General features: G+C 54.6%; 1 protein-coding gene across 1 annotated transcript; it reads right to left on the bottom strand.

Moving 5' to 3' along the window:
- Positions 1–1,974: 1,974 nt before the first annotated feature.
- Positions 1,975–9,662, bottom strand: CLK3 (CDC like kinase 3). Its single transcript, XM_065733620.1, has 13 exons — positions 9,644–9,662; positions 9,320–9,468; positions 8,384–8,597; positions 6,214–6,307; positions 5,877–5,943; positions 5,081–5,197; positions 4,577–4,743; positions 4,062–4,156; positions 3,575–3,704; positions 3,390–3,472; positions 2,891–2,970; positions 2,549–2,639; positions 1,975–2,355 (listed from the first exon to the last, which is right to left on the bottom strand). Exons 2-13 carry the CDS (start codon positions 9,466–9,468, stop codon positions 2,170–2,172), a joined length of 1,473 nt encoding a protein of 490 aa, XP_065589692.1. The 5' UTR covers positions 9,644–9,662; the 3' UTR covers positions 1,975–2,169.
- Between the last annotated feature and the right edge of the window lie 1,985 nt (positions 9,663–11,647).

Below are 11,647 nucleotides of genomic sequence, written 5' to 3'. Positions count from 1 at the left end.
TGGGATTCATCCCAGGATATCCCAAGAGCTGTCCAATGTCACCATGAGACACTTCATGTAAATCGTTTCTGGATTTCAGCAAAGCTTTTGGTGCTGTCTCTGGCAGCATCTCACAAAGTGCCTGGCGTACAGCTAGGCCGGTGTGTGGTGTGATGGGTGAGTGGTTGGCTGATGGGCTGGGCTCAAAGGGTTGGCAGGAATTGGGGTTATGGCAGGGCTCTGTTTGGGGTCTAAGGGAATGGTGTTGGGTTGTGTCAGGGAAGGGGCAGGTGGGGGTTAGGATGAGGGTCTGCACCTGCAGAGCTCACGGAGTGTTTGGACAGTGCCCTTAAAGGTAGGGTGAGATTTTTGGGTGTGCTGGGCCCAACAATCCTTGTGGCACCCTTCCAACTTGGGATGTTCTGTGATTCTAAGCCCTGTGTGACAGGGGGAACACTTGCCATATCTACCTCAGCAGGATGAAGGACTCTGCTCTCTTGGACCCTGGTTCCCTCAGGCTTCTTTTGCCTCCAAGGGCAAGGCTATTGTGCTGGGACTGAGCTTTGCTCAGAGCACTGACAGTTCCCAGGTTGTCCTGGCCTGGAGGAAGGGCTGAGCTGAAGCACCTGCCCCTCCTCAGGAGCACCTGCTTCAGCTGGTTCTGTAATAGCACTTCACAGGCTGTGGTTCTGACTCAGCTGCGTGGGGAAGGGGCAGCAGTGGCTCTTGGAAAAGCAGAGAAGCCTTGCACTTGTGTTTCTTATTTCCTCACTGGTTTCAGCTAGAGCTCATCTTTACCTGTAGAGCAGCATCTGAGTTAAAAGGGTGGGCAGTAGTTCCCTGGCTGTTGGTTTAGTACTTCCTTAGGCTTAGTCTGCCCTGTATTTTCAGTTCCCTTGTTCAAGAGTTTTGGTAACAGAACCTCTGTTTAAATTTCTGCTTTTCTTGTCTCCTCTGGGCTGGCTATTAAACTGTAGATTGTACACGCAGAGCAGTAGTAGTGCGGAAACATTCGAGGCTTAATCCTGGGCTCCTTTCCTGCTGCTGTGCCAGTGGCTGAAGCTAAATGCCCAGCAGGGCACTGAGCCAGGTGAGGACAGCTCAGCAGGGATGGCAGCAGGGCTCAGGCCTGCACTCACTGCTGCACGGCATCAGGGAGCACCGAGGCCCATGCAGCAAAAACCCCCTCACCTTTAAGCAAAAACTAAAGTGGGTAGTGCTATGTAACGGGGCATGAGCCCCCAGCTGTGGAAGAGGATTTCCTTTTCCTACTTGTGCAGTGTTCAGGGCACGACGGGGGCTCTGGGGCTGTGTGCTGCACTGTTAACCTTCACACTGCACTCGCTTTCTGGAAATGAGAGCACAGCTGGATGCTTGGCTGTACTTTCAGATACAAAGGTTTATTTGAGGAAGGAAGTACAGGTCTCACCTGCCTGAAATGCATCTTCCTTGCAGGTGTGTGCTGGAGCACTCTGCAAGACGCAGGAGGGCTGGGTCCCTCGGTTTCCTCCTTCCCTCACACTACCATTGCAACTCAAAGAATGCAACACCTTTTTTTTGTTTGTTTTCAGTGCGTTTGAGATACGTTTCTACCTTCACAACCATCATAGGAACTGTCTGTGAGTGCTGCTGTGGTCCATGTGCTGATCACTGCACTATGTCACTGCTCTATTCCGTTGGTGACCTATGTTTGTTAATGACTCATTCCTGCTGCTACTGCAGGATGCCCTGAAATAAAGTGCAGCTATTCACGTGTGCTATTCACTTGTCTGCTGTACTGCTGCAGCCTAATACTCCTGGTGGAACAAGCCTCCCTGCTGCACTCCACGGTTCAGAGACAAGGGCAGAGTGCAGGGTGAGTTCAGTGTGCCAACTCTCACTTTTTCCCCCTCCATGAGAGGAAACTGCCCTGCTTCGTTTCCTCTTTTTCAACAGCTCCAGGCTCTTCGAGGGGGGAGAAAAAGAAACCTGGAGTAAGAGAGCCCTGCACCTGCCTACAAGGGAAGTACCAAACAATAAGAAACACTTTATTTTAACTTTACAACATATAAATAGACAAATCTGTGCTTTCTGCTTTAGCTTTTTCATCACCTCCCCAACCCAGGGTTCATGTCACAGTGCCCCTCTGAACTCCTGAGAGCACTGCTTCCCTATGTACAGATCTAGCAGGCATCACCCCCTCCCCTGCTGTCATCTGCTCAGGTCCCGGCTGGTGCCACGACCGCACAGCATCCTTTCCTCTGCAGACAGGCCAGCAAAGAAGGGATGCAGGAGGGCTTCTGAAAACGTGATCCTCCGGGAAGGGTCAAACTCCAGCATCCTCCTAATCAAGTCAAAGAGTTGTGCGTGCTCCAGAGAGTCGTGCAGCATGTATGTCTGAAACAGAAGGGCGGGTGAGGCAGATGTAGATTCCAGTGCAAGGAGGGAGCAGACAGCAGCCCCTAGTTCTGAGACATAGAGCAAGGCTATGGCTGTCACCACCGCATCAAGTCTGGGGCTCTGTACCTCCTGCCCTTCCCCCAGTGCAGATCCCAGGAAGGGATGCCCACAGGGGCTCAGCAGCACCTACCCGCAGTGGCTTGCAGTTCTCCTGGACGTATCTCCCATCAGACGTGTTCTCATCCCATACCAGGTTCCCTTTGTGAAAGTATTTCTGCTTCCTGGAGAGAAGGAAAGAGGTGTTCAGTAAGGCTGCGTGGGTGAGCCCTGGGTGCATCCCCCAAACAGAGCAAGAACAGTGAGACCTGAAGACAGGACTCCATTTTCCCTAAAGCCTGAGGTCAGGCTCAAAACCAAAACTCGACAGAGTTTCCCATGCTTACACCTCCAGAGACAAAGCCTGGTGCATGAAAACAGCTGGTGTCCTGACTCCTCAGCCACCTGCTGTGGGAGCTGAGGTATGGGCTCCTACCGAGTCCTGTGGATCATATGAGATGGAATGGGCCCAAGGATCTTCTCCATCATCACAAGGTGTTCACGATTCTCATGGGTCTGCAGAGAGAAAAAAAAGCAACGGCGTATTGCTTCAGATCGTGGAGATCTGATGATGAAAGGTCTGTCTGCTACACGAGCACAGGGTAAGAGAAGCCTCAGTCTGGAATCTGAGAATCACCCTGGTTGGAAAAGACCTCCAAGATCATCCACTAAACCATGTCCCTCAGTACAGCAGTGTGCAGGCCCCATCCCTCCCTGCTCCTCTCGCTTCCCCAAGTCTTCACAGGCACAGTGAAGAAACCAAAAGCGGGCTGAAGCACATCCTTCGAGCAAGTCACGAGTACTCAAATTCTGAGTTTTCCTGTGCCAGTTTTAGTGCCCAGTCTGCCTTTCCCCTCGATCCTAAGTTCTAGCCTGTTTAGACACTAAGGATGTTTACTTTGGCCAGAGGGTGGTGACCTTAGCAAGAGTCATACCTGGAAGAGCGTGAAGCCACGGTAATACTCAAACAAAATGCAGCCGGTACTCCAGACATCGCACGGCTGTGCCCAGCCCAGCTCTGCAAAGAGAATAAAGCTAGCTTTGTGCTCCCAGCACACCCACTGGCTTTGCACTAGCTCCTGCATGGAGCTGAGGCTCCCGCAGCCCCGGCAGCACTCACCAAGGATCACCTCTGGGGGACGGTAGTGCCGGGTAGCCACGATAGTGGTGTGGTGCTCGTGATCGAAGGTGGCACTTCCAAAGTCTGCCACGCGGATGCTCGTGTTCCGGATGGATTTCTCCTCGCAGCTCTGCAAGCAAACAAGTCCTCAGTGCTTTTGATAGCTATCAGAGGATTGAGGTGGGCTTTCGGAGTCCCTAGAACTGCCCAGACCGCACTTAATCAGAACGATTACAGCTACGAAGCTCAGAGCTATTTACATCTCGTGTCACTGCTACAGAAAGCTGCTCAACTGCTGCTGCGGATTGAAGCCACTGAAACAGTGCCTTAAGGCTCTTAAAAGACACGGGAGAAAGAGACAACTTCCAATCTGTTCTTGCTGAACAGACTCTGCGGGACATGTACAGAACAGGGAAGATCTGATTTCTGCAGGGAGGGAGAGGCAGGCTGTTCCTGGTCTAGTCACTCCTTTTCAGACATAGCTCACCTTTTTCTCATTGTACAGAGTATCAAAGTCGGAGTTGACAAACAAGATGTTTTCTGGCTTGAGGTCAGTGTGAGTCAGCTGGTTGTCATGTAGAACTGTACAGGTGGGGAAGAGGAGAGAAAAAACATGTAAGAACCACACACTAAAGCACTCACAGGGCTCTGCCATCAGAGCACCAAGTCCAGTCACGTACTGGACATCTTCCTGTAAGCCAACTCCTCTCCTCCCTCCCAAAGCCCATTATGATGAGGCATGCAGCCTAGCTGTGGACTGAGAATGTCTGATAGAAAAGGCACAGAAGAGCTTACAGTGCTCTCCTCCATTCCTATCAGAAGGAAAAGAAAGCAAATTTCAAGACCACCACTCCATTCCTGCTTTGCTGTCCACAGAAATCAGTATCTTTCTTGCAAGGCTCAGCTAAGGAGCTAGAATTAGTCACGTAGTGGACAAAAGCCAAACCAGCAGGAGGACAAACAGCTGCTGGCAGCTCTGGAGGCCGGCCCTGTGTAACTCACATTTCAAGGCATGGCAGAGCTGGTAGGCCATGTGCCGGATCTGAGGGAGAGGGTATGGCTGGAAATTGTTCTCCTTCAGGAACTCAAAAGTGTTCTTGCCGAGAAGTTCAAAGGCGATGCACATGTGGCCGTGGAAGTTGAACCAGTCTGACATCAGGACACACAAGCTACGCACAGAAGACGACACGAGGATTAAGCATCGTTCAGAGACTTGACAGAACAGTAACTCTCCCAGCTGGTGCTAAGGAAAAGCTCTGAGCCAGCTGACTTGGAAGCACAAGAATGCTATGAGTACACACCCCTTCCCCACTGTGCTCAACCACCTTTACATAAAGATCCCTAATACTGCAGCTCTCGAGTCAGAGTTCAGTTGTGGTTCACTTTGCCTCACCATAACCTAGCGTGTCAGCTGTTAGGATCTCAATAAACAAGTTGCTCCAGAACATGGAGGCATGAGGCAGGTTTCCCCTGACAGGAGGGAAGCAGCAGGCGCTGCGCTCTTACAATTTGTTGTCCTTGTCCTTCTCTTTGATTTTCTTCAGGACGTTGATTTCCAGCCTGGCCGCCTCGCGGTACTTCCCAACATTTTTTATGATTTTCAGCGCCACCTGTGATTTGCCTCTGTAAGAGAAGAGGCAAAGGAGTCAGAACAAGAGCTGTTACTGCCTGCTACATGTGTTCTTCAGAGCCCCGCAGCAGCCCTTAGGGCCACACTGAGACACACAGACAGGCACGGGAAGGAGACAGCAAGCTTGGGATGAGTGACAGCGCACAAGAACCAACGGGGTCGCTGGGTAAGAGATTAGGTGTTCTGTCCTTGCCCCAGCCTTGACAAGTGGTTAAATACCCACAGAAATCTGAAGTGAAAGGCCGAAGTAACACCCGAAAGAGAGCTTCAGCAAGCTCTGCAAATACGCCACGTCCTGATCCAGCAGTCCCTAAGGTCACTGCCACTCCAGCACACACCCCAGCTGTGCCACGGAGCTCTGGGCAGGCAGGAGATCCCAGCAGCTCTGTGCTAAGCTGACTCTGGGGCTCAGAGCCAGATGAGAGGTTGGGAAGAGATCAGGGTCAAGTGTAATCACAGGAGAGGACAAAAAAAGAAGCGCCCTGGCACATTAAGAGGCCGCTTCCCCATCTGGCCAGCCCAGCCCTGGAGTTCCCTGCTTTTCTTTGTAGGGCAGTAGAGCAGCCTGTGCTGAAGCTCTCAGCTGCTGAACAGCGCGTTACAGCATTAATCTCACCACCTTCACAGCATCTGGGTTTGCTGCAGAGACGTTTGGAAGTGAAAGCCACCTACCTGGCGTGGTCTACGCACTCCACGACTTTGCCAAAAGTGCCTTCGCCAAGGCTGCCCACAATCTCATCTAGGAGAGAAAACAGGAGCGGGTGTGAACTTGAGGAGCACGGTGAGGGCTGAGGTCCTGCAAATCACAGCCATAAAGCATCAAAACAAAAACGTCTCTGGCTGCTACGCTCATTAAAACTCAAAGCAGCTATCGCCTGCCTCAGGACATTTACTGGTCAGTCCATTTATAAGCAGTAAACACTAGGAGACCCCTCCAGTACAGTAAGAGAGATCTCGTCTAACACGGGGATAGAAAGTAGAGGTAAAGTTTTACGAAAGGTGGCTGTACATCGCTCTTGAAGCCAATCGCCGATCCTGCACACCAGGTGGCCTTCCTTGTCATCTTCCACGCTCCTGCTGCGCTTACTGCTCTGCGGGCTTCTCTGTACGCACCGCCCCCCGCAGCGGCGTACGACCAAGCGCGCACAGCGGGCGGTTCCAAGTGGCAGATTGGGTTGTCATTCAAAGGTGGAGACGACGGTGCGTCGGTGGTTGGATTTTCCAGATCCCAGCATTTCATAAGGCACACAGCATATATAACGATAGGGATATTGCAAGGGACACGTCAAGACACAAACTAACTTCAAAAACAGAAAAGTAATCAACAGCTACAGGTACGTCAAGAAAAATCTCATTAGCTGCAGCGGCTCTAAGCAGGGAAAGGCCCCCTCTTATCTGCAGGGAGCTCCAGGCACCGGCTCGGGACTCGCACAGAGGAGCAGCGTCCTCAGGAGCACCAGAGGAGGCCCCAGAGGCACAAGGAGGAGGAGGGCTTTGCCAGAAGAACTTCATTTTTCTCTGCTGGCAAACAAGCTGGACAGGCTGTCCAGTAGAAACCAGAGTAGCAGTCGTCCCCCACGCAGCCTGCTCTCTTACACCTGGGCTGCCAGGTCACCAGCTCCACAGAGCATCCTGCCACTGCTCGACAGAACCAACGAGGCTGATCCTCCACCTCTACACCCGACCGGCTGCAAGCACATCTAGCGTTGCTCTTTTTTCCTCACGGTGCAATTTTAAGCCTGGAAGAACTTTAGGAACAGATCAAATGAATCCCCAGGGTGTGTTTCACTCCAGGTGTCCACTAAGGGTACGAGGTCACGTTCACCCCTGCTACTGCTAGCTTCTACTGGACAGCCAGCCAAACGTTCCCAGGAGGACCAGGGTCCGCAAGGAGAGCTGTCCTAATTCCTGACCTTTTCCATTTAGCCTCAAACACGGAAACAAAGCTCTACGTTTCCATGCCTGGGCTTCTATCAGGCTTGTCTTCTCTACCCCTTACCCCCCACTCCCATTCCAAAATGAGAAGCTACGGACCCCCAAAGGTACGCTGAAACAGAGAAGGGGGTAGAGAGGAGAGAGGACAGTTGAGAGAACTGTGAGACTTGAAAGGATTCAGATCACACCAACCCAAACCTGCACACTGGATCACCGCACACAAACCACACTGGGACATCTTATTCACAGCCCTGGCTTTTTCTAAGGCAAAAATTAAAAAGTCAGTGGGAAAGGAGTGAAAGGAGGAAAGCAACAGACCACCAGGAGTTCCAAGCCATGCAGATATTCACTATAGCTGCAGGGATCTGGTCTCGGTCACTTCATCGTAATCGTAGTTAAAAGCAACAAACGTGCACGATGGAAACTTCCCTCAGTGGACAGAAGTGAGGCAGACGTGGAGTCTGATACCTCACAGCACTTCCAAGACATTCAGGGGACAATCCTCCCTACCCCGTGCCAAATACTTCCACCTAATCCTCACAACGTCTCAGGAAGGAACACCTGTTCCATCAGAACTGGGGTGGAAAGCAGCAACGTTTTCAAAGCAAGGGAAGTCTGAGGACAGCTGCGTGGAGCCGGGCAGAGAGGACACGGGGATTCTCGGAGGGTGCAGGGCTCTGCTAAGCACGGTGGGACAGGGGTTAATAACCAAGGGCTAACAGCTCAGAAGAACAAGGCTCGGTACAGCTGGCTGACCTCGTTCGGAGCGGGATGCTGGCACTGACCCAAACCGACGTGCCCTCACGGGGTGCTCCGTACCACCACTGCATACCAAAACCCCCCAAGAGAAACGTGGACGCGCAGAAGTGAGGCCCCTGCTGCGAGTAAAGCCACACAGCTGTCAGCACGCAGCAGTCCAGCCGGCCTGGAGCCAGGGCTGCTCTGTCACAGCGTCACGTGTGTGCCACCTGAAGCCTTTGCTCATGCCCTCCCCTGGCTGTGGAGAGCACAGCTTGGTCTCCACACATATTACAGCTAAAGGGGCTGGGCTAGGAACAAAAAAACCCAAGAGCTACAAACGCTCCTGGCTTCACAAGACACAATTCTAGGGACTACAGACTGCACGTGATCAAAACAAACACAAAAATGGGATTAGAGGTACTCACCCAGAGTGTTCGCAGCTAGAAAGGGGGAAGCATGGTTAACACCTGACCAATCCTGAGCTCGTTCTGGATGTTACTCACCGAGGAGGCACTGCTACAAGACCTGGTCCTGCGTTTCCGGCAGCGGTGCTGGTGCTTCCTGTCGCGGTACTGCTCTCTGCCGCGGGATCGCCGCCAGCTCCGCGCGCGGGTCGAGCAATAGTCGGCGTCCAAGGACGGGCTCCGCTCTTCGAACCTGTAGGCGTCGCTGTCCCGCCGGTCTCTGTATCTCCTGTGGTAGGGCATCCTGTCATGGCTGCAGCACAGAGGACATCTGTCAGGCTGGAAAAGCATCGTAACAGTACCCCCCCCCAACCAGCAAACCAACGCAGCAAGCCATCACCAAGAGACGGAGGAGCGTGTGGGCCCTGCTCTGCTGCTACCCCTGCCTCTAGCCACAGCCAAGGCCCGCAAGCACGTAAGGGTGCTTCACATTCAGGCCTCCTGCACCCCAGCTGCTACGGCAGGTCTGACCAAGCAGCTTCCACTCAAGCCCTGCTTCCCACGCGTGCCAAACCACGATTCAGGCAGGCGCTGCTGCTCAGAGACATCCGAGCACGTTGGCAGTGACAAACATGAACGTTTTGGGCACGCATGTGGCCACACTGCTGCCATGTCACGCACCCAGCTGACAGCAACCACGGTGGTGGGTCACCCCGTCTCGGAGCGAGGACAGAACATCCCTCCGTCCACAAGGACAGCGACCGCTACCCAAAATCCCTCTGAGAGCTCCAACTGCACCTCAGGGCTCAGAAATCCCGACCCAAAGGGGAGCGGGCAACCTGCAGGAGCGGACCCATGCCTGAGGACACCGGGCCCGGAAGCTTTTCCCGTGGACGCTCCTCCCTTAGCCGGCCTTTCAGGCACGTTCAGGTTCACGTTGCCCGGGCGCCCGGAACCAGGGTGGGCAGGAGAAACGCCGCTTTCAAGTGCGCTCGTCTCAGCGCGGCTCAACGCCGGACCCGCTCCGCTCCTCACCTCCTGGATCGCGACCTCCTCGGCAGGTCCCTGCGGGGCGGGCAGCGAGCATGGCCCTCGTCGGCCCTGCTCCGGGAGCGCTTCCTCTTCCAGCGCGGGCCCCAGCAGGCGCCGTGCTCCGGGGAGCGGTACCTCTTGCAGTGGTGCATCTGCGGGCGAAAGGGGTTCGCTCAGCCCCCGCCGCGGCCCTCCGTCCTCCCACAGCCGTCGGACCGCCCCCGGGCCCCGCTAACCCGGCCCTCGGAGCTCTCAGCTCTCCTCGGGAGGGGTTCTCCCGCCCCCCCGGAGCCGTTAAGCCGCCCCCGGCCGCGCCGCGCCGCTCACCGCCGCCTCGAGCCCTCAACGTTCGGCGGGTGCGGCCCGGCTCGGCCCAGCAGCGCCTCGCTCCCGCTCTACCCCCACTTCCACTTCCGCCTCTAGCCCCGCCCCCTTCCGCTCCTCTCTAGCCGCCCCTCTCTATGGTCCGGAGGTTAACCCCTTGCGCGTCGCGGGGGAAATGGCGACTTCCTACTGCCTCCTACGGCCTCCTGCGGGCGCGGGCAGGAACGCCTCGGGGTGGGCGTCTGCTGCTCAGGGTGACGGCATCCCCCCCCCCTCCCGCGGAGGCGGCTCTGAGCCAGCTTTTGGCGGCTGAGCGCTGGAGGACCCCTCCCACGGGGGGATTTTGGGGGTGAAACCCCGTGAGGGTGCGCGCCCCATCCCAGGGCCCGACCCCCCCGCCCCGCAAAGACGCAGCTGGGTCACCGTGTGAAGAGGTAGAAGTTTATTGGAATATAAACATTCAGATAACGTGTAAGATAGAAAAAACCCAACAACAACATATACAGACACTTGTTGGAAGGAGACGTTGAGGTATTTATCCACCGCCTAGGCTATCACATTTCTTTTTTTTTTTTTTTATTTACTTAGGTTTTTTTTGTGTTTTTTTTTTTTTTTTAAACTTTTAAATAGGTAAGAAAACGAGTAGCAAAGGCTGCTGCCGCTGTTCGGTGACGACGCTGTGACCCAAATCCCTCCGGAGCGCCGCGTCCCAGTGCCCTCCTGGAGCCGGGAGTGGGGCAGCGCTCCCATCCCGCGGCCCCTTCTCACCCTTATTATTTATTTATCTTTTTTAATATATATATATATTTATTTTTGGCTGCTCGCTTTGAAACTTTCGCTGGTCTGGAGTTGGAAGAGAATTGAGACGCGCCCGAGGAACAGTCCTACCCGCAGCACCAAAACCCTGAGTACTATACAATCGCACGCGCTGAGTGAAATGAATGGGAGCCGGGGGCTCGGCCGGCTCCACCCGCTCCTCCGCCCTCCCTCTGCTGCTGGTTTCTAGAGCCCCGTCCCCACAGCCCGGCAGCTCAGCAGGGGACCCGGACACACGGGGGAAGCCGAGTGCCGGTGTCAAACCCGGGCCTGGGGGGGGTTACTCTTCACAGTCTGAACGCCGACCCCCGGCGGCGGCCGGGGACCGGGTTACGGTTGCAGCTTATTTTACTGAGGTATCTGTTACGCATCCCGACTTGGTTCTTTCCCTGAATTGGATACAGAACGATCTGTTAGTCCCTGTCTAGTTCCAGTCTAGTCGTGTAAAGCTTATCAACATTAATACTCTAGTAGTGTCGAAGCTGTTTAGCAGTTCAGTGATTCGAGTGCCTTTCTGTGCAAGAGAACACAACGTTAGCATGTGATACATAAGCAAAAAACACCCATGACTAACCTCTGCTCCCCAGGACCAGAGAAGAAAGCACGAGGAAAAGCAAAAAGTCCCCCAGTCCCACTCTCAGGAAACAGCCCCCACACCCAACCCCCATCTCCGAAAAAATAAAAAGAAACAAAAAGGGGAAATTAAAAAAAAAAACAACAAAAAACAAGAACAATCTGAACGACGTCAGCGTGGGGGATCCCCTCCGAGTGGACACGGTGAAATGCTTTGGGTCTGAGTGAAGAGCAGCTCCGCTTCCCCAGCACGCTGCTGCCCCCACAGCACGGACAGCACAACCCACCCCAGGACCGCCTCAGCCCTCCCCCCCAGGGTGGGCAGCGCTGAGCGAGCCCTGTGGCATAAGCTGACCCCCAGGGAGCACGGGCAGCAGCTGAGAGCAGCCCTGAGCCACAGCCCGGGGGGCAGGAGGGCCTTGGCCAAGGGTGCTGCTCCGCTGCCCCGTCCCAAAGCATTTTCCTGCGGGTTTCAGCACGTCTGTAGTGTGAGCAGGGCTCTGAGGAGTGGGAGAGGGAGTCCAACGTGAAGGACGCATCCTCTGGCCCAGCGGGCACCCGTGCCCTCCTTTCCCACCTCCAGCAGTGCTGTGCTACGCGCGTGCCCTGGGACGGGGC

The sequence above is a fragment of the Cyrtonyx montezumae genome, unplaced genomic scaffold (genome assembly GCF_038088225.1).
Source record: "Cyrtonyx montezumae isolate F1298 unplaced genomic scaffold, pur_monq_1.0 scaffold_17, whole genome shotgun sequence".
NCBI lineage: Eukaryota > Metazoa > Chordata > Aves > Galliformes > Odontophoridae > Cyrtonyx > Cyrtonyx montezumae.
Note: the sequence above shows the minus strand (reverse complement) of the source record. Positions and strands in the feature narration are given on the sequence as shown.

What these genes read in the sequence shown, in the direction of transcription:
- CLK3 (XM_065733620.1), bottom strand. Translation starts at nt 9,468, where the DNA reads ATGCACCACTGCAAGAGGTACCGCTCCCCGGAGCACGGCGCCTGCTGG. An exon ending in AAGGACAAGGACAACAAATT is followed by an intron (nt 4,744 to 5,080) that starts GTAAGAGCGCAG and finishes TTCTGTGCGTAG; the next exon opens with CTTGTGTGTCCTGATGTCAG. An exon ending in CTCTGTACAATGAGAAAAAG is followed by an intron (nt 3,705 to 4,061) that starts GTGAGCTATGTC and finishes GTTTGCTTGCAG; the next exon opens with AGCTGCGAGGAGAAATCCAT.